At 40.9% G+C, this 22,764-nt stretch overlaps 1 protein-coding gene across 1 annotated transcript in view; it reads left to right on the forward strand.

Annotated features, from left to right (window-relative positions):
- Nucleotides 1–1,396: 1,396 nt before the first annotated feature.
- The window catches only part of DVL1 (dishevelled segment polarity protein 1), a gene marked incomplete at its 5' end in the record, with an annotated part of 58,214 nt that continues 36,846 nt past the window's right edge, over nucleotides 1,397–22,764 (forward strand). Inside the window, 3 exons of the mRNA XM_010296659.1 lie at nucleotides 1,397–1,466; nucleotides 18,461–18,582; nucleotides 22,533–22,645. Coding sequence (XP_010294961.1) covers nucleotides 1,397–1,466; nucleotides 18,461–18,582; nucleotides 22,533–22,645 — 305 coding nt within the window. The remainder of the gene's footprint in view (nucleotides 1,467–18,460; nucleotides 18,583–22,532; nucleotides 22,646–22,764) is intronic.

The raw sequence follows: 22,764 nt of genomic DNA on the forward strand, positions 1-22,764 counted from the left end.
GAAGGAAGTGACCCTGATGTAGTCAACAGTGCCATTATTTCCAGATCCTGGATGGGATTTAGAGACACCTTCTAGAGTGCGTTCAGCTGTGCAGGCTACTTAGTCCAGGAGTTACGAGAACTGGTGGCTCTTTTTGCCTCCAGCAGACCTGATAAAGATCTTGCTGACTTAAAACATGATTACTTTACTTTCTAAGAGGACGAGTGGGCACTGAATTGTTTGAAGAATTCAGAATATCTTTTTGTAGCTATAAATACGTATATGTGGTTATGACTGGCTAATTTAATGAATGTGAGGTTATTAAATGAGGGCCATGGTTACTGTGCTGGTTAGAAGAACAGAAACATCTGAAGTAACTTCAATTCTTGCTGAATTGGAAGCTTGGAATTAAGCCTAATGAAATGGGAGCTCTTCTGTTTTCTCAGGAATTGTGTTGTTTATATTTGGCTCTGACCAATCTTAAACTATTGAAACAAATGCTGATTCTGAGATACTGAGTCACAGTAAGTGTCTTCAGAATGGAAAACCTTATGAAAACACTTATGCTAGTAAAACAAATTGCTGGTTTTATTCTCCTTAATTATAGGGGTTTGAGTTCTGGATTAAGCTTTTTATCAAGGAGCCTTCAGACTATCTCCTAGCTAAATGCTATATTGACATTGCATCTGTTTAAAAAGGAATGGGCTATGGGAGGGAACTCGAAGCCACAGCTGCACCTCTGTATTTGACCATGTCAGCTCTTCCCCTGACGGGGCCAGGCCTCAGCCTTGATAACCATTTTGAAACCGTCTTGGGGCAAAAGGAGGGAGGTGTGGGGAGCAAGAGGGGTGTGTGGCTAGCAAGAGTGGTAAGAGAGCTTGAGTTAATGAAGAAGGTCGAGATGCTTGTCTGATGTACAGGAGATGAGGGTTCAATATGAAGCTTGACCACAACTCTTCAATGCCTCGGGGGGAAGGTGCTGTGTTTTGTCTCCAAATCCAGTCTAGGACGTGGAGGTAATAGTCCTTTCTTTGCTGATAGAGTGGCCTTAACTTGTGATCTGTGATCTCTGACACAGAGACTGCACAGCACAGTGGGATTTTAATAACCATTGGGTCTTTAAAAATTGTGGTGAGATGGAATACTCCAAAGTGGGAAAAATGCTTGTAATTACTTTTGTACCTACCAGTTTGGTATGGTTGTCTGGAAGGGTACTATTCTGCCCTTTATTTTACTTGCTTCCTTTGTTCTAATAGTCACGTAGTCTTTAAACATAGAGGACTTGCTGATACCAACATTTCAGTAAAAATTTGTATTTTTCCTTGGCCATTTAATAAAACCACTGTCCCTTCTGATCTGATGTAATTTCAAACTCTTGATTTTTCTTCCTGTTGTTTTGTGTTCTTTTTTTTTCCAGGGTGGTAAAGGAGGAGATCTCAGACGACAATGCAAAGCTACCTTGCTTCAATGGAAGAGTGGTGTCCTGGGTATGTTGGCTCATCTGACTGTATGCGTATGTTGTTTGATACAGTGGGCACGCTAGTAGGGTAGTTCACAGAATCACACAGAATCACAAAATGGCTTGGGTTGGAAGGGACCTTTAAAGGCCATCTATTCCAACGCCCCTGCAATGAGGATCCTGATTTTTAGAAGTGTCTTGAATCTCAAATTACATACAAGCAAAGGCTTAGTTTTTCACTATATCTGTATATCTTATTATTAAGTAACCTATTTTAAAAATTAGACTGAAGTCCACAAAGGTATGCAGAGCTGAAAAGGTGTTTAAACATGAAACCTTTAATGGTAGTAACATATTGTGTCGTCTTTTCTTTCCCAAGTTGTCTCTCTTCCTCACCTCATAAGTATTACTGAAACCTCACAAAATAAGGCTAGACTTCTCAAAACGTTCACTTGCTTACTTTTTGTTGAAACCAGTGAGAGCCAAGCTCTAATTCTTGTTTAAAAACAAATAAAGAAATTGTCCCACAATATAAGGTTAAATGTAACAGCTAGCTTGCTGTCAGTAGGAGAGTAGAAGCACACTTTTGTCTGTGTTGCACAGTTAATACAGAGTTCTGTGGAATCACTGAGTTTTAATACTGCCACTAAATAGCCAAAACAACTTCTTCAAAAACAACTAAATGTGATATTCTAGGGGATTTTGGTTATGTTATTTTAATTGTAATGTATCAGTATTGTGGTAGTGCCTAGAAGGTTTAAATGAGGTTTAAATGTCTGAGCTAAGCATTGTGCATGCATTCAGCAAAAGACACAAAAAATGTATAGCCTTTGAAAAATAAGCAGGGCAGAAGAATTTGGGCTGTAAGTAATTTGTCCAGTTACAGAGGAAGTCACTGATCCAGCTTTTCATCCCAGTTACTGTGCTGCTCAGCAGATGACATCTCCCTTACTCTTTCTTTTATCTGTTTTTAATGTGTTAATTTCGCTCCTACATGTTACATGGCCCTTTGAGTTGCTTCCCATTTGATGAACAGGTGACCTGCGCTCCATGCTGAGCTGAGTGCTGAACAGCAGCGTACAGTCTATGCTGTTACTATAATAGTTGGTTGCTTCTCCACATGTCTAGTTCTTTAGCCACATTATGATCTACTTAATGGAGATGCAATAAAAGTCTGTTGCTCCCTAGGGTTACTGTGTGAAATACAGTAATTCGCACCTTCAGATTATGTTTGGGGCACAGATGAAAATGCAGGTAAATCTGGTGTTTGGCCATTTCATGAACATATTTCTCTGCCTGGGAATAGGCAGTTTACCACTGTCAAAATTGATTAAAGTGGTTGTGTACCTTTAGGCAGCAAAGAGAACACTAGCATTTTAGATTTTAACACCAAAAATGCATTTGGGACACAGTTTGTGATTTTAATGTCCTCTTTCAAGTTGGTCTTACAGTCTTGGGTATTGGGAACACAGTAGAGGACAAGAAGAATTGTCTGTTTTCCCCAAAACTCAATTTTGGCTTGAATATTAAATGATTCTTTGTTAAGGGCTTGGCTTCAACAAGTGATGCAAGTAGGGTTAGAAATCATAGTGCTTTGATATGAGGACTCTGCTGGAGTAACTAGAGACATTGGACAGCCTTTCAGCTTTAGATATATGTCTGCATGTATGTTTGCATTCTTCCTATTTCTGGTAGGAGGAAGATAAGCAAGAAAGTAGTAGTAGTAAAGTAGGTTTACAAGAGTTTTTTCTAACTGCACAGTTAGGACAACTGCAGCTACTTGGGATTCTCAGCTAAATGAACTGCCACGTGTCCATCTGTTTCTCCAGTCCTATGCTGATTTTAAGAGTTGAAGATTTTGCTCACACGTTTACAACCAGTACCGCTAAAATATTTCAGTATCCCAGTCACTGAAGTTATACAGGATAAGGAAGTCTGTCTGGGCCTTGCATATATAATCATGCTGGGTAGCTTAAAGTTTCTGCACCTGGCTTGTTGTAGACAGGATTATGTATGCTTTCGCTATAAAATCAAATACAGTATTGATTGTATGCTCTTGCCCTCAGTAGAGTGTATGTGCGCATTCTATTATTGTGTAAGCAAAGTGCAATATATCTTTTAAACATCAGTTTGATTGGAAGATTGTTCTTAAGCAATAGTGCCTTGTGGTTCATCAGATACAGCCCCTGCTGGTTCTAAGCAGATGAAAACATTGCTCGTGTGAAGGCAAGGCCTGGCAGATGAGTTGAGCTCAGCTATATCATACAATATTATCACTTCTTTCTGCTCTATTGATTGCTTTCATTTTTAAGGCACTGAGACTCTGGCAACTGTATAGTCCCAACAGGTTCTTGGTGTTAGGCAAGCAAAGCACATAGCTTTCTAATGCGTGAACTTAACTTTAGTCCTCCTACACACTCAAATGTGTGCAGAATGTTAAGCACTTATTAGATTTTGTATTAAATTGAGGTCTTAAAAATTGGGAGAATGTTCTGCCTTGAGTCTGTACTCTCTTAAAAGTTAGCTGTCTTGTCACTGGGAAATGCATTCAGAAGGAAAAGCTACTTTTTTTTTGTAGGACCTCTATACCTTGTTTTTGTGCTCCAACATTTTGACTCAGCAGCAATAGCTTACTAATAACCAGTGTAACTTTCAAAGCTGTTCATAGAACTTAGCCATGTATTTCCACCCAGCAGGGGGTGTTAGGCAACTAAATGCCTTGGTTTGAAAATCGGGAAGTGTTTCAAAGCAAAGTTATACAGATATAAACCTGCACTGCTGGGCAGTGCTCAAGGGAAAGAAATGAACACAACAGGAATCTGCCTACTTGCCTTCACAAAGAAGGGAAGATCCCCATGTGTTGTCAAAATTGCTTGTCAAAAGAAATACTCATTCTCTAGAATAAAATCATAAAATTAATGTTTAAACAACCAACCAAGCGTGATCTTTGAGACCTCATGGTCCACCTAGAGTGCTCTGGGAGACAGCACAAGGCTCTTTCTTAATAAGGTGGTTGGCTTATGTCCATTCTTTTGCTGGAACTGAATATATAATAGTGTTAACTGCTCCAATTCATGACTGAACATATGTGCTAATGGTTACTGGGTGGTATGAGGTCTTTTTTTCTTTGAGAGGCTGGAGGTGGCTGAAGGGCTCAACGCTGCTGAGTATGCTACTTTCAGGATATGCTTGAGCTATGAATGTTGGTGGTGCTGTTTTTGTCTTCAGTCCAGAGATTACTGTGGGCTATAGCATGGTTCTGACAGTATGGGAATAGATTGTACAAAAAGGGACTTCATGTGTAATTAACGTGCTGAAGAGAGCATCCCAAAAGCTTCACATAAAAAAAGGCTATGAAGATGTCATTTATGTCACCACAGAGTGAAAGCAGCATCTGTTTTAAAAGCAAAGGAGTAGATATGAATAGTAGCCCTTATCAGGAGAGCAAATTAATCCTGAGAACCCCTTTCTTCCTTCTCAGTATGTAACAGTTGCACTGTATTTGCTCCTCAGTGTCATTCCCTCCCTCTTTCTTCCATGCTGCTGAACTGATAAATATTAATTCAAACAGGCTGATATTCGGATTGCCTTCTGTATCCCTGAACTGAATCTCTTCTTCCCTTATCTATGTGGTCTCGTTAAATAATGTATCTTTTGCATTGGTGGTTCAATACACTGATGATTCATTCTGAACTTGTGTATACTATTCGTCCAGTGTTCTTGGGGTTTAAGCAAAAACAAACCTCCAACCCCAATCTATTCCACATGAATAGGGATGTGGATTATTTCTTTCCCCTTTACATCCCAATTCTTTAACCTCTTCCTCCTTCCCTCTTCCAACCAAAAACCTAAGGGCATTTGATCTCAAGCTTGAGAGCCGAGTTCTTTTCCCAGCTTCTTAAATAATATGAAATATGAAAATATATGCCTTTCCTGTTTTCCAGCTGAAAAACAGAATAGAAAGAACGGTAAGATCAGAACAAGAATATATATACACACACACACTAGAGTTAAATGTTATGTTTTAATTCTGAGACTGTTACTATTTTAATTTCAATGAAACATTACAATTTCTGAAACGCATTTTAAGAATAAATTCCATTTATTGGGATTCCTGTTCCAGTATATGTTGCTGGCTGCTTTCCAAATGTAGAAGAATTCAGAATCCTTGCTCCAAGGATTTGTACCTTGTTTCAAATCTTCCCACCCACTCCTACTTTTTATATTACAGTTTTGCTTGGAGGCTGCAACAGAGATCAATGTCTCCCCTCCTTTTTTTCTCCTTGTGCTGTGCACTGTACATGTGCATGGTGGGAGACACGGTTGCTCATCCAGAGACCTCAATCTTGTATTTTCATTGTATATCACAACTATTTGCTTTTTCCACATTATGGGTGGGAACTGAGACGCATATGTTTTTTATGTGGGTTTTTTCTTTCCATTCAAGGTCATGTAGAAAGTCTTCTGCAACTGGCAGTAGATATCTCGTAGTCTGATTACTTCATCTTCCTTCTTGCCAGTGTTTTAAAATGAGTGTATGGGCAAATCCAAGTTGAATGTAGCTTTTAAAAAAATGTAACATTTTATTTTCTTGAATCTATAATGGTGGTCCTGGTGGACAGCAAGTTGACTGTGAGCCAGCAATAGGCCTTTGCAGCAAAGGTGGCCAGCAGTAACCTGTGCTGCATCAAGAAGAGCATTGCCAGCAGTTTGACAGAGATAATCTTCCCCTCTAGTCAGCACTAGTGAGGACACATCTGAAGTGCAGTGTCCAGTTCGGGGCTCCCCAGAACAAGGAAGACCTGGACACCCTGATGTAACAAAGGACCTTCAAGATGGTTAAGGGACAAGAGCATCCGATATACGTGGAGAAGCTGAGAGAGCTTGGGACTATTTAACCTCAAGAAGAGAAGGCTTGGGGAGATCTTATCAGTGTGTATCAATACCTGATGGGGGAAGTAAAGAAGATGGAACCAGACTCTTATCAACAGTACTAGTGTCAGGACAAGAGACAATAGGCACAAACTGAAAGAAAGGAAGTTCTGTTCAAACATAAAAAAACCTTTTTTACTCTGAGAGTGGTAAACCACAGCTTGTCCAGAGACGTGCAGTCTTCATGCTTGGAGATACTTAAAACCTGACTGGGCAAGGTCCTTAGCAACTTGCTGTAGCTGACCCTGCTTTGAGCGGGAAGGTTGGACTAGACAGTCTCCAGAGGTCCATTGCTATGTCAACTATTCTGTGGTTCTGTAAACTGATTCAGTGCTTTTTCTGTAGCTTTTCTGATACTTGCATCATTCTCTTTAATAAGACTAAGGGAGTTTCTCATCTACCTTTAATAGACAATATAAAGACAAGTTTGGTTTTCCCAAGTCAGAACACAATCCCTCCTTCATTTCTTTTGTCTTTTCTGTAGGGGAAGAATGAGTTCAACTTGCCTTTCTTCGTTAGGTTAAATAACATTAGTTCGATGACAGTGAAATAGATTTTCTTCTTAATGCTATCCCAGGAATTTAACACAAAAATCCTTTCAGTCTGAGTCAGTAGCCAAGTCTCTAATAGTGGGAATGGTGCTATTGCAGAGATTTAAAAGCAAAATTTAGATACGTGGCTTTAATTGCTTCAGAGAATTAGTACTGTACAGCCGTTTGTGAGTGCTATACCAGCACAGGCTCTTCACAGACTCTGCTGCTCAGCATCAAATGACATAATGCATTATAAACCATCTATTTCAGCTGAGGCAGAGACATAGCTTGTTGCAGGTAGTATGGAAAGATATATTGCTTCAAAAGACTTAGACTCTTTCCTCCCCACCCATCAGCTTGTTTCTAAATTTATATGTCTATCCCACTAGTTTGGATTCAGTTTATAGCTCTCTTCTCAGAGATCATATAGTGCACCTTTTGCAGATGATGTTGACAAGGGCTTCTGTTCGCTCTGCTGAACAATCAGCTGAAACATATGTGTCTGACCTGCATTATGAATTGCAAATTACTTTTGCCACACTAACACCCATAAAATTGCAGTGCTTATCTGCCTCTATTTGCTGCTAATTACTGGAGGAGTTTTATGTGAATCTTACTGTAAGTGAATTGTTCACAGTTTCGAACCCTTTAATATCCTATTCACTGGAACTTAACAGACAATTGCATACATATATTTCAAGGCTAGCGAAGTTGCTCTTTACCTTTTGGAAAACTGGGTTTTGGGCAGGGCTATTTCCTTTTCTGTTTTTTAACATGAAGGGCCTGAGCTTTCTTTGTGTGCTGTGTTATAAAATGTACATCAGCTGGTAGCAGACAGCTTGGCATTCTTTCACAAAACCATCTGTGATAATTGTCGTCCTCACTGTAAATTACTGCAGTGTATATGTGTGTATTTCACATCGAGATGACGTATTTAAAATTGGAACATTAAGTGCACACGGTATAGCTTAGCTGTCTCTTCCTCTGCACCTCCCATCTTGACTGATGCAGTGTCTACTTTGAAGTTTACAAGATGACTGACATTTAGAAATTTGAGATTTTCATCTTTTTTAATAACATTTGAGTCCCTCTATTTGTCATAGGTAGCAACTTTGATCTTGGTGTCATATGCAGGACTGATTTCCATAGGGGAAAATGTTCAAGGGAAGATCTGCAAGTCTTTAGTTGATGCTTACTTTTGCTGCCCTGGGAACTCAATGTACAACTAGATTAGTATTGAATTAGAATCACTGCTCCTAATGAGCTATTTAAAACTCCTTCCTATTCCTCCTGTATCCTGCTTGGTTTTCTCCTCCGCATCTTAGATCTTGTCCTTTTGATTTCAGGGTGGGTTTTTTTGGGGGCGTTTTTTTGGGTTTTGTTTTGGGGTTTTTTTAGGACTAAATAATTTGTAACAGAGGGCTACTACTTATTAGATTCCTTTTCAGTGGTTGACCTCTAGGTTTTTCAACAATATAGAGACTAGTATTAATTGTATGGCAGAGTTCTTCATCTAGTAGTTATTACTGTAAATACATTTACACAAACACATCGTCTGCAAAAAATATCTGATATGTGTGCCTGTTCTGCTAACACACACACACGTGCGCATAAAACATAGGATACAATTTTTTTCAGGGGATAATTTGTTTTGAGCTCTTTGGCACTGCTTATCTGAGTGAAATTACTCATGCATTTTTGTTTTTTTCAGGTTCGGGTCCTTACTGGGCAATTTGGAAAAATAGCTGGTACGGAGGAGAATATGTTACCTTCAGGCTTTTTGCAAAAGCTTAAACTGTTTTTCTATTCTCTTTGCACAGTCCAGGGACAGCCTCCCAGTGGAAGCTGGGACTGTGGAAAGAATTGGCTTGTGGTTGCTGCCAGATTGGAGACAGTCGAGTGGCCTCTGCCAGCAGTTTGCACAAAGTCGGTTGGCTGTTATCTGTGTTTTTTAGGAAGGCTTTGCAACATCTGGGAACAATTCCCTGACTGGTTGCTGGGAATGTGCACTATTTGCTATTGGCTGGCAGTGATGTCATAGCCTTGTGTGAGTCTTTGTGGTTTTTTTCTTCTCTATTATCTGGGTGCTAACAGATAATACTTGTCTTGTTTGTACGTAAGCTTTTTAGGCACTGCATTTGCAATTGCAATTAAAATTGTTGGGTAGAACCATTTAGTCTTCTACCATACTAGAGCAACACAGGAGCTTCAGGATTGGTAAATGATCTTCATCAAAGTGCATTGCTGCGTTTCAGCACGTAACTGAGGTAGTGAATGAAAATCTACAGAAGCAGATTCTTGATGATTTCTTATGTATAAAATGAACTGATTTCAGGACCTGTTTCTTCTCTTCACAGGTTATATATACCCTCATTCATCTGCTGATAGACTGAATTATCACACAGGACAAAAGAGAGAGGTGTGCATGAAATCTGCCCCAAAGTGACAGAATATTAACACAATATTGTAATGTAGATCTTCTTCCATCATGTTCAGAGCTTATAAAGGGAGAGGGGATCACTGAAAACATTCCTAAGCTTTAAGGTACCTGAATGAGTTATTAGGGAAGGATCTGAGTCCTAATACAGGAGAATGAAATTCCTCTAAGGGGCAGCTGGGAGTGCTAGGATCTCTATGAGAAAGAAATGGGGAAGAAGCAAACAGGTTAACATGAAAGGTGGGGGACTTGAAGAAAAATGAAGCAATGTGCTGAATGAAGAATCTTCGAAGCTCTATGATCTTACGGTCTTTCCCTTTAACAAAGTAATGTTGGGTGGCTATGGTATGATATGCACAAGAATTCTCAAATTAGATTTAATCCAATTTTGAATTGAAAGATGCTGTCCTATTTCTAATTGTCATCAGCACCAGGTGGAGGAGAGGCCTGTAAGGAAGTCTTACTTCCTTAGTCATGTGGCAGAAGTACTTGCTGTCATTTGCAGAAGCATGAGTACGCTCAACCCAGGTCTCCGCATTCCTCTGATGTACAGAGATACCTGTTTTTAGCTAGGGCGAGGAATGTGTAAGCTCTCAGAAAAAGTCACCAACCTGCTGAAAAAATCTGGAGGAGACATGGAAATAGGATTATAGGATTGCAGATCCTTTTTTTTTGCTCCTTTTCTTACTCCACATGTTCTCCAAGAGGCAGGTATCCTGTGTTCAAAGAGAACTTGCTGCAAAGTGTCAGTCAGTGGAGTGGAAATTGTTTCACAGCTAGCCTGCTATACCATGCCATAAACAAACACCTGAGATGCTTAGCAGACTCTGGGAGTAATCTGAGATATTATATTTCATGAAGATACAGTATCTTCTCTAAAATGATACAAGGCGTCAGATGATAAAATCACAGATAGAATTGACAATTTTATTTTGAAACCCAGCCTGCATCTTTCTGTATCTGAACACTGAAGAAGGTCACCCTTTACCTGGCAGCCACAGTTTTCTAAAAGTTGTTCCTTTTAGCCTGTTACAGCTTCTGATTTCCAGGTTATATAAGCTTGATCCTGTATTCTCTTAGTATCTGTGGTCCATTGTTGGAGCAAACCCCAAATGTATTGTAATTTTCAGCAGAAAAAAAGGGGGAGGCCTAATCTACCTGGCATAGACAACAACTCGTTACTAAAATAAACATCATGTTCCTGATAGGCTTTTACAGGCCTTCTAGCAATGTGGAGTCATGTTGCCTTTGACAAAGTTCCTGGAGGAATAAAGGGCCTCATCAGTAAGTCCTTTTGTGCAGTTGGTCCTTTGGGAGCAGCCTTCATGTGGATAATGGGCCATGTCTCTGAAGCTTTGACTTGGGATTTGAGATGTCTGTGACTTCATAGGAAATAATTACCTTCAACTTGTAAATGAATGTGGCTGTTCTGAAGTTGCTGTCAAAAATACAAATAGCTCTTTTGGGGTTGTTTCTTTAGTTACTGTTATCAGTCCCCTCACCTCTCCCTAAGCTGAGAGAAATACCAAGAGCTGCTGCTGCCCTCAGTAACAGCGAGAACTTAAATGTTGTAATTTTCATGCTGGTAGACTAATAAATATTTAGCCGGATGAGAATGAGAAGAGAGCATACCAAGGTTCAGTCTTTCCCTTTCCCAGACTGATTCTTGCTGTCTGTTGTCTTCGACCATGAATGTTGAACAGACTGATTCCTTGAGCTGGCTTAATGCTTGTGTGAGTTTGTTACAGTATCTGCTGAGGGCTATAAAAGGCAGTCCGTGCCATAATTAAGTGAAAAGCATGAGCAAATGTGGTATAGAGGAGAAAAAGGGAAATTGAGCTATGGAGAGATGAAACAATTGATCCAAGGACTCACTGAAGATCAGTTGCAATAATGGAAGAAAACGAGGCTCTCCTGACACTGTAAACATTCACTGGCTTGATGTCACAGTTTGTCTGTGACTGGGGAGCCTAAGTTTTGCTTGCATTTGAGAGCCCACCCATCTTCTTACTAATTGCTCTTCCATCACTTGAGTTTGCTTACAACCTGCAGAATGGACTGGTGTGAAGTTTGCTTTTGTGCCTGTACTAGGGCTTCAGACTGGAAGTCTGGTTGCTGAAGTAAGCAGTGTCGACAAAGTGAACTGAACTCTTCTGCCAATGAGTTCCAAGATAACTGTTTCGTAGCAGGTGCCTAGCAATGCTGGGTAACCTTCTCTAGCACAAAAGGGAGCATGCAGTTTTTGTAAGCATGAATAGGCTGCATGTTTTGTTACTGCAGCGTGGAGTAGCTGATTTGCACTGTTGTTTGTGCTGTCATGAATTGGAAGTGGCTGTGTGGGAATCACTGGGGATATCGGAAGAACATAAGATTATTTTCTAACATGCCAGGGTTGATAGGCTTTCTCCACTTCCTGGGAAAGATTTAGTAGTGAGTGTGATGGTAGGACCTCAGTTGAAAAAACAAAGAGCATTCAGTATGATGGAATGAACTGAATCAACAGTTGCAATTAGTTCCACACTTCTTTGTTAACTTCTTCCATGTGTATCACACAGAAGACATCCATGTTTCACATTGAAATGCAGTCCTTTGGGGTGGAACCAGCAGTTGTTTTACAGCCCACAAGCATGCTCTGGAACAGCTCATAGTACCAACATAGTGCAAGTAAAGGAATGGATTAAAATGCTACTGCCAGTCATTCAATCATAGAATCATTTAGGTTGGAAAAGACCTTTAAGATCATCAAGTCAAACTGTTAACCTAGCACTGCCAACTCCACCACTAAACCATGTCCCAAAGTGCCACATCTACATGTCTTTTAACTGCCTCAAGGGATGGTGACTCAACCACTTCCCTGGGCAGCCTGTTCCAATGCTTGACAACCTTTTTGCTGAAAATTTTTTTTCCTGATAGCCAATCTAAACCTTCCCTGGCACAACTTGAGGCCATTTCCTCTTGTAGTATCGCTTGTTACTTGGGAGAAGAGATGGACACCCACCTTGCTACAGCTTCCTTTCAGGTAGTTGTAACAAGTGATAAGGTCTTTCCTGAGCCTCCTTTTCTCTAGGATAAACAACCCCAGTTCCCTCAGCCGCTCCTCATAAGACTTGTGCTCCAGCCTCTTCACCAGCTTTATTGCCCTTTTTTTGGATGTGCTCCGGCACCTCAATGTCTTTCGTGTAGTGAGGGACCCAAAACTGAACACAGTTCAGTATTCGAGGTGCAGCCTCACCAGTGTCAAGTACAGGGGGACAATCACTTCCCTAGTCCTGCTGGACACACTATTTCTGATACAAGCCAGGCTGCTATTGGCCTTCTCGGCCACCTGGGCACACTGCCGGCTGATATTCAGCTGGCTGGCGATCAACACCGCCAGGTCCTTTCCACAGGGCAGCTTTCCAGCCACTCTTCCCCAAGCCTGTAGTGTTGCATGGGGTGATTGTGACCCAAACTCAAAGCTCACACAGTTGGCTTCAGCCCATCGATCCAGCCTGGCCAGATCTCTCTGTAGAGCCTTATTACCCTCAAGCAGATCAACACTCCTGCCCAGCTTGGTGTCATCTGCAAACTTACTGAGGGAGCACTCGATCCCCTCATCCAGATCATCGATAAAGATATTAAACAGAAGTGGCCCCAATACTGAGCCCCGGGGAACACCGCTTGTGACCGGCTGCCAACTGGATCTAACTCGACTCACCACAGCTCTTTGGGCCCAGCCACCCAGCCAGCTTTTTACCCAGTGACGAGTATGCCCATCCAAGCCATAAGCAGCTATGAGCAGCCAGTTTCTTCAGGAGAATGCTGTGGGAAATGGTGTTAAACCCTTTACAAAGGCTTAACAAAGCCTTTCCCTCATCCACTAAGCAGGTCACCTTGTCATAGAAGGAGATCAGGTTAGTCAAGCAGGACCTGCCTTTCATAAACCTCTGCTGACTGGGCCTGATTACCTGGTTGTCCTGTATGTGCCACGTGATGGCACTCAGGATGTTCTGCTCCATAACCTTCAAAAGCAGCAAGGTCAGATTGACGGGCTTACAGTTCCCCAGATCCTCCTTCCAGCCCTTCTTGTGGATGTAGATGGGTGTCACATTTGCTAACTTCAGGCAACTGCGACCTCCCCGGGTAGTCAGGACTGCTGATAAACGATTGAAAGTGGCTTGCAGTCAGAACTACACGGGGAGTTTGATGGGTGAAATAGAATTGTCAGGGCTGGCTTCTGGCCAGGAAGCTGGGGTTAACACTACTTTTCTCATGGAAACACAGTGAGAAGTCCATAATGTGTCAGTTCAATAGTGCATTATCTTCTTTGTTCAAAGTGGTATAATATTGGAGCATTTTATTCCTACCATAGCTTGTCAGACAAAAGGACACAATTTATCTTAAAGCTGATAGGACTTAATGATTTTCAGTGTCGCTCATTGTTGCAAGAAATGAGGGACTCCTAGCTAGCATGGCAAAGCAGGGAGCAGCAATTCTGCACGATCACACATGTAGCCAGGGCAGTGACATGTGAATTCTGTCAACAAGTGTACACCCCCACCTTCCTTTTCTGCAGTCACCGTCAAACCCTCATCAAAATGACGGCATTTTGTGAGGTGCCTGGAGGGAGGCAGGGCTGCTATCTCACTATGAAGCTCCAGCTGAGTCCAGTATTCCACCGTGTGAGGTGTCATACTGCCTTTCTGATCCTTTTGATGCTTGGGAAAAATCAGCTAGACAATGCAGTCTTAATAATCTTGCTTCATGTGCTATCTTCTACTGCACACTTCTACTATTTTCTTTTCCAGCACAACAAATGTTTTTCTAATGCTCTTTTGTGGTGGTTTTGTTAATTCAGTCTGCAGCCATCCATTTATGTTCTAGTGCTCTTGAACACACAGATCTGTAAGTCAAGAATGAAAGCTTTGATGAAGAGTGAGTGCTCCACTTGTAACCGGAGGAAGAGCTGAACAGTTTGTGTCTTGTTTTAACAATGTAATTGCTTCAGGCTCTCTTGCTTAAATCTCTGAAGTCAGGTCCTCTTGCAGGAGCTCCCAGGTCCTGCTTATCATAAGAGTAAGATCATGTTAGGCAGCCTATTTAAACTGTTACACTCTTGGGCTTATATATTTATTTATTTATTATTATTCCTCAGGGGCAAAATTCTACCCCAAAGGATGTGCCTAAACTACAGTAAGTGTACTTTGTGTGGAAATGCCTGGGCCAGGCTTCAACTAGCAGTACAACCAGTCCAGCATGGATCTTAAGTTTGGGAAACTAAATATGAGAAGTTCTGCGCTGGCTGTTGCATTATGGCTGTTGTGCTTATGATTTACTACCTGAAACCTGAAGGACCTTTATCTAGGATTAGCAAGCTACTCGGAAACAGCAGATATTGCTAGCCTCTTTTCTTGAGCTCAGATGTATCTTGAGTTCACTATATCTGGTGGTGAACTGATTCAAGTTTAAAGTGGTATATTTCCTGAATGCAGCTGAAAGATTAGCATGGCTAATTTCTGCAGCCCTTTTCCCCTTACAATGGTAACGGCACAGTCTGCAACTGTTTGTGATTCTAATCCCACTGAAGATCTGTAAGAAGCGGGTACCCAGTGCTTTCTCCTTCCAGAAATCACAGCCCAGGGGCAATATTCGCAAAGGAGTTGCTTTGCTGCAGTGGATTTTGCTTCTGCTGAGCAGCACTCCCAAGGTGATCTGCAACCTCAATCAGTATGGTGGGCTTACCTTCATAATGGGTTCTGCATTGCCAAGATTTCTTCCTCAAGGAGCAGGGAAATACTAAAACCAAATATCCTGAAATATGGAAAGGACTTGTCTTGTTGGCTCGTCTCTCTTCTCGTATCAAGCACATCTTTGAGACAGGTGTTGCCATCAGCAGAAAGGCTCAAAGGAACATGTTTTCCTGCTTTCAACTAACTCAGGCCAGGTGCTTGTTTGCATAGCTTGATGCAATTTAGAGGGTGAAGGGATGTATAGAACTTGCCTATACCCAGTTTCTTTTTTTTTTTTTCTTTTTTCTTCTTTTTATCCCTTGGTTTGATTTTGTTAGTGAAAGCACTTGCACAGAGTTGCTCAGGGGATGAGCCAGGCATAGAGATATTCTTGCATCTCCATAATGCCAACATGCTTTCTAAACATCTCCCATTAACTTCCCCACGTGAAAGAAAGAAACCTTAATTATCAAGTTATTAGGAAAGCTCATGTTATTTTTCCCTTCAGTGTTTCCTCTGTTGCTCTTGCTTTGGTGATAAGAGAGTTTGAATAATGCAGCTGACTCCATGTGGTGCTGGAGAACTGCTTTGTCTTCAGGCAGTTCCTTTTTGACAGTCTGTGTGCCTTCTCATATTTATGGTATATGCTCTTAGGAGTAATATACTACCTCCTGAACACCAGTCCCCTCCTATCCTGTTCCCTCTCCTTCTCCATCCCCTTCTTTAACAGCTAGCACCTATCCGATGATTATATTAGAATTAGTCCTTGATAAATGAACCAATTATAGTTGGAATCTCTCATACAGGGCTAGTTCTTCCACAGCTAAAAATAGAGGGAAGCTGAGACCTTGTTGCCTCTTAGTGAAAGGTAATAATCTATATCATTATTTGAGCATTTATTTAATTGAAGACCTTATATTGTTTAAAGAGACTCAGCAAAGTGATTAGATGTCTCAGGGGACTGGTAACAGTATATAAACCTTTTCACATTAGGCCACTAGTTCAAGTCTAATTTCTGTTGGTAGCGGCCAGAAAGTGTTGTGTGTGGTCAGTGGACTGTTGAAATGCATGAATTGTTTTTAGATTCCTTTCTGATTGGGTGGGTTTTTTCCTCCATTCTTGCAAAAACATTCAAAATACAGTAAGGAAAGTATCTAGTAAGGAACTAGATCTAGATTAGGATGTATAAAGTCTGAATTTGCTTTCAGAACTGGTATAAACCTCAACCTCCTGAGGTTGAGCAAGTTGCTTCATTTTGCTTTGATTTGTTCCCAGTGCTGTGGTATTGGTAATGCTGCCTCCCTGCCTTTTTCTTGATCTTGTTGTTCTGAAGTGCTGGCAGTCCATGGTGGAGTTTGTCTGCGTAGGATGCCCAGCTTAATGGGAGACTAATTTTTATACAGTCATTTAAAATACTAACCAAGTCTTACAGTTGGTAGAATTCTATTTTCATTTGGGGCAAAACCTCTCATGTTGGTCATCTGCCTTCCTGGTTTGAATGGCAGAGGACTGGAAGCTCTTTCTCCACCGTTATGCTTTTTAATAAAAAATAACCACTTAATCTAGCAGGTGAAGTTGAACTGGAACTGCTAGTTGGGAATCACTGCATTCTGTTTGCAGAGATAAATTAAAAGGAGTCTTGGACCAGTGCACATTGTTTGTTTTTCTGTAGTGGTGCTATACCCAGTGTATGGTTCTTCTATCCTAGGATTTAAGTTGCATTTAGACATGTTAATTATTTTAATCTCAGTTGTGCAAAATTGGTAGTATCCTGCTTTTCTGGGTTAGGAAACCGAGGCACAAATGCTGATTTTCTTAAAAAAGATTTACTGAATCACGGTAGAGAAAAGACCCACTCTGTCTGGTTCCTGTGTGTACAGTTCAGTCAGGAGCTTTTTCCAGCATTAGTAAGATTAAAAAAAAAATTAAGTTTCACCTAGGTGTACAAAAGGATCCTTTAACAGAAAGCATCTCTTTTTTTTTTTTTTTTAATACAGAAAAGTAGATACTAGTCTGGTAGATAAGTGGGTAAAATCAGATCTTAGTTAAATGTAAGATCCTCTGTCAATCAGTGTATTACAATGAGCTATAAACCAGGAGAGCAGGGATAGGAAGAGACTCATTCTTCTTTCTCTTGTCAGTTTATCTGCTGATTAAAGATGTCACACTAGGCATACTGAACGGAGATGGTCTTTCTGTCCTGAATTTATTGGAAGCAAGATTGAGTATAGTAAGCCGCTTGTGTGCCATGACCCTGTGATCTGTTATCCAGGAGCATCCCTATTAATGATTGAGGAAATAGAAATAATAGGCTCTGGTGTTAGTTGTTATAGGAAGACTTTATACCCTGCCTTGTAATGGGGCTGGAATATATAATAATTCCCAAACACACCAGGCTGTATATAGATGCTTGGTGTTAGTAATGAGAAGATTGATTGTTGCAGCATATCTTCAACTACTTATTTCCATGCGAGTGCTGTGTTGGGTGCTCTGCAGCCTTTCCTTCTACCCCAGTTGACAGGCTGCCAGGCACTTTCAACTTCCATGAATGTAAATGTCAGTGTCAGAGGAGTTTTGAAGGTGGTAGTTACAGCAGTGTAGTTTTATAAAACTTTTATAACTTTTATAAAACCATGCTTTTCAGGTCATTAAGAATTGTAGAAGAGTGCACACTGCATATCCTGCTTTTCATGGCACGATTGGAAAATGACTTTTGCTACCTGCAGTTCTGCCTTAAGGGAACATTAAGACAAAATGGGTACAAGATAGACAAGTATGATGAACATCAGGAATCTGGTCCTCCTCCTGAAGTTTATGGCTGTTCAGATTCGGTGGACTTTGTTCTTAATTCAGACTCTGAGCAGAGATGGTTGCAACTCTGAAATTTGGTGATTGGTGCAGACGAGGTTGTGAATTTTCAGGTGTTTTGAGGGTCTTTGTATAAGAAGTTATACCATGTTGGGATGTCATAATGTGAGGTTTCAGCTTTTGCTTTTTATTTTTGTCAAGGCAAAACCGGACTGAGTGTGCAGTCTTACAGTGCGCGTGCATTTTGGAAGGAATGCTGACAACTTGCATGCTTAGGAAACTCAGAGAACGCTGTAGTGACGAGTCACAAGAAAAAGTGCGTGCCCTGCCTGGTGTGCTTGTTTGTTCTGAGATGGGAAAAATTCTGTGGTGCTTGCAGGAATTTTGTGCGTATCCTAGCTGATGATGTTTTTGTGTTCAGATTGAATGTAACCTGATTTTATGAAAGTTTGGCGGGAATCTACACAACTAGACACTAAGCATTTCCTTTCCTCTAGTTTCCCTTAGATCTCACAGAATATTTAGCAAAGCAGTGGCTGAACAGCTTATGTCAGAGTGAGGAAACCTATACAAGTGTATGTAATTCTGTGCTTTCTGTTGACAGCTGGTCCTGGCTGAAAGCTCCCACTCTGACACTGGCTCCCAGTGCACCGAGAGCCACGCTGACCTTCCACCACCCATTGAGAGAACAGGCGGCATTGGAGACTCCCGGCCTCCATCATTCCAGTAAGAGCAAGTTGTTTGTTGTTTTTTTTAAAACAAAAAAATGCAATTCCTGTCTGTTTCTTCCCCACATTTCTCCCTGCTGCTGCAAACCAGTTATTCATTGTTAGAAAAATAATGTACTTATTAGAACTGAGGAATTAAAAGGGGGATGGGAAGAAAAAAACCTGTCATTGTTAGAATGAAGTATATATCCTATATATCTCATTTTGAAACCCACTGTGGAAGCGTTAAGTAGAGAGGGAGCCCAAAATGCTTTTCATAGTGTGTAGATGACCTTTTATTACTATGTTATGTATAATTATGTAGTATGCAGAGCCAGTGGAACACTGATTGATACCAAGTGCAAAAATTTACATAGGGAATAATGCCTCCTCCATGCGCGTACAGAGGCTAGTGCTTGAGCTGAGTATAGCCAGACTGGGAGTCATCTGATTTAATGGTAGCCTTGTTACTTCCTGTTACGTGTGCAGAGCCAATGTATATTCTGAGAGCCTTCGTTTTCAGGGAGGCCCTCTGAATTTACACAAGGAGGATTTCAAGCAGGACCTGGTTCTAGCTGTGATCTTAGTATATGTTTGGAGAAGGAAACGTTCTTGATTTGCCTAGCATCATGTGTCTCTATTGCTTCCTGCGATATCTGTTGCCTGGAAGAGCCCTTAGTGTTGTGTATGAGTCTTTTACAGATAAAAGCCTTCTAGTGGCTACAAGAAACCTTGGGAAATACTAACCCTGCGTGACACTGTGTGTCTTGCAAGGGCTTTACTGCCCTCGTGCGTTCATGAATTGCTTTATGTTGACTGGGAGAGGCCTGTATGAGTGCCGTCACGTGGCCTGCCAATAAAACCAGATCTTTGTCTTCCTGACCTATACCTACGTGTAATAGCTGCAAGATCAAACTTTATTTAAAAAAATAATTACGTTGTAAGTTAGGCACAAGTCTCTGTGGAACCACTCACTGCTAATGACTTTATGTACTCAGGCTGATGGAATTTAAACTGTGCTCTGCTGATGCACCTGCTGTCTTCTGTAGTGTTCTAAAAATCTTGTCCGTGTCTTCTTGCTGTCAGTCAGCACAGTGCTGCAAGTGATAGTATCTTCGTGTTACAACGCAAATGTGGGAATCCTCAAAGGGCTGAAGTAACTTACGCAGGTAATGCTGAGTCAGGAGTAGCAACACGGGAGGTCGTGCCTTCTGGCGTGTGTTCTCATTCTTAGATAAACCATCTTCCTTCTTTCTCTCTCCCCCACCCTTTTTTTCTTTCTTATTTTAAACTGTAGTAGAGAATCTGGCTTGTAGGGAGGTCTTCTGGACTAAAACTTGCTCTCCCTTAATGCCTTTTTTGGTTCTTCTCTTCACAATTTAATGTCTTAACATTTCGTAGTAGTTTTTGCTGTTGTGTTTTAGTTTCTCAATCCAGAAGACAGACTAATGATGACCTAAGTTTATTTCCCTAACACAGGGCAGAGTATCTCACTCAATTACTCTGCATGAAGCCTTGAATTCTGTTTTGCTATCAGAATTTCATTTAAAAACATGCCCACTGTAGGCCTAAAGATTCCAAGTGACAAAGAGACCACCATATTTTGAAATTATTTTTTTCTCTTGGATAAACTAAGAAAGTTGAGCTGCTCAAGGCTCTCATTGTAAAGCGTGGTTCCCAGAACTTGAATCATGACTGTAGTTCTCTTCTGATCACTTATAATTCTCCAGTTCTTGGGATTTTGCAATGATGTGTTCAACGCTATTTCTACATACTACCTCTTTGAATAGTATTTCCATTTAAGAGATCGGTAGTGCAATCCTGTAACTTTCACAACTGTAACTTCAATATTGCTGTATACTTATATATTACCTCCCCTTTTGTAAGTGTGACTTACCTTCTTGGTTCCTAAATCCCTGAGGTTTTTTTTAATGCTATTCTACCAGAGATCTGTCATCTCCTGTCTACCTTCTTCAGTGTTGATTGTGGCCTTACTTATATAAGAAGCCCCAACTGAGCTAGGTGTTGTACAACTGTGCAAACAGAAATGTTGCTGGACAACAAAGAATACAAGAAACAGATGAAACAGACAGGTCAGCAGGCAATACCATCCAAGGGAATGAGGTCCTTATCAGACGTGAAGTGGTAATCTCAACTAGCTGCCTGACAGCGTTGATATTTTGCTTCAGCATTGATTAAATCGAAAGAAAATTTACTTTTTCCCCTCTCCGATGACGATTCTGAAGTTCATCCTGTATTTCACCTCCATGGCTTCTGTTTAGTGGTTGCCAAATCCATGTTCATCTGAATGGGTGAGACTGCTCCTGGTTTAGTGGTAGAGGTGCAAGAGTGAATTGAGAATAGTAACCTCTGAGCTACCTTTATTACACAGCTCTTGGGTACGTGCACTGAAAATTGAACTGAATTGTCTCAACAACGAGAGAGGAAACAAGCCAGCTGCGAGGTTCCTTTTGCACCCTTTGTTACGGTGTAAACCCCCTTTTGTAGGAAGCGATTCACTAGTGGAGAGGATCAGCAGTAGTCACTAGATGGTGCTGCCGAGATGTCCGGGAGCCTCGCAGGGTGACCGTAGGGAACTGTTGCCCTCTACCTTTTCACTAGTACTGGACTGAAACAAGAAATGCAAACGTACGTGTGGCAACACTTAAATACATACTTGCCTTTTGGTAGCTTCATTAGGGCTTAAAATGTGCAGTCAAATGTCTTCTTGAATAACGACCTCAATTTCCCAATTTGTGTGGTGACCGTGTTAGTACGTTTCATTAATGCAAAGGAAGTGTGCGGGTGTGCAATCCTCTTAAATGTAACGCCACACAGATGTGCTTACACATATACCAATTCTGGGTACAACTTCCACAGAAGCCCATGGGACCAGTTGCTTAGATCGTTGGTAGTTTAATTCCTTGTGTAAAACGTGCATGGCAGTGCACTCCGGCCTCTTGGAATTCTAGAAGAAATATATTGATGACTCTTATGCTTTGGTGTAAGTATAATGATGGCCATTATGCGCTCTGTGTGCATAAGTAGGATGTCAGGCATAAATAACAGGTGAAAAGGGCAGATGTGAATTGGGACTCCTTTTTAAATGGGTGGTATTTGTGGGACAGAGAGGAAGAGTATGACTAGTAGCTTTCTAAGGGAAATCTTTCACAGCAGAGCACTAGCCCATGTCAGATCATGCAATATTATATTTTCAGGCCCTTTAGATCAGTTTCCACAATTTAGTCCATTAAAATGAGCTATGGCCTTTGCCAGCACTTGAAGAGGCTTTTCTTATTTCCTCCTGTGTGAGTGCTTCAAGATAACTTATTAAATGTAAGAATAGCAGAGATACATAAAACAGGTTGAGTCTGAGGGTAAGACTAAATAGCTAAGCTAGTTCTGCTCAGCAGGGGAAAAAAGAACATCTCCATCTTCCCCTTTCCTCCAGCCAACTCTACTTTAACAAGGCTGATTTTTTTTCCTCAGCAGATATCTTGAAACAAATGGTTCCAAATAAGCAGTCTTACATATTCAGTATTCTGTATTACAGCTCTCATGATGTGACTGTGCTGGAATCCCATTTCCTTTGCAAGTGTGTTAGCAGCTAAAGCTGTCTTGTAGTTAGTTGTCATCTCGCCGCATGCTAAAATGATCCCTTTTCTTAATGCATCAGTAGGTTTTTTTCCTATGGAAATTTCATGCAACAGTCTTGTGGGAGCTTTTCCAATATCATAATGATACTACTTGTGCAAATAGTGCTGTGTCTCAGGGCATGGATACTGAACTGTCTTTTCATCCCTCAGGTACTTTTGAGGTGAGCAGAGCAGTGCTGCAGCAAGACTGCAGCTAATCCATGGAATAGTTTTCTGGCTTCTAAACAAACGTGCTCACTACTGCAATAGCTTTTATCAAAAAAAAAAAAAAAAGAGATGACTACACTGTTTCTTCCTATTTGTTCTCTAACAGTCCAAATGCTGCCAGCAGCCGGGATGGCCTGGACAATGAAACAGGAACAGAGTCGGTTATTAGCCACCGACGAGACAGACATCGACGGAGAAATAGAGAAGGGCATGAGGATGGTGAGTTCTATTTAATTTTCTGCCTTTTTAATTTAGAAAGAACCATTTTTCTGATAATCTTTCAGAGCAACAACTACTTTTGCATGAATACTGCAGAAGATAAGTGTGTCTGCATTCCT

Source organism: Phaethon lepturus, unplaced genomic scaffold (genome assembly GCF_000687285.1).
Source record: "Phaethon lepturus isolate BGI_N335 unplaced genomic scaffold, ASM68728v1 scaffold3611, whole genome shotgun sequence".
NCBI classification, from domain to species: Eukaryota; Metazoa; Chordata; class Aves; order Phaethontiformes; family Phaethontidae; genus Phaethon; species Phaethon lepturus.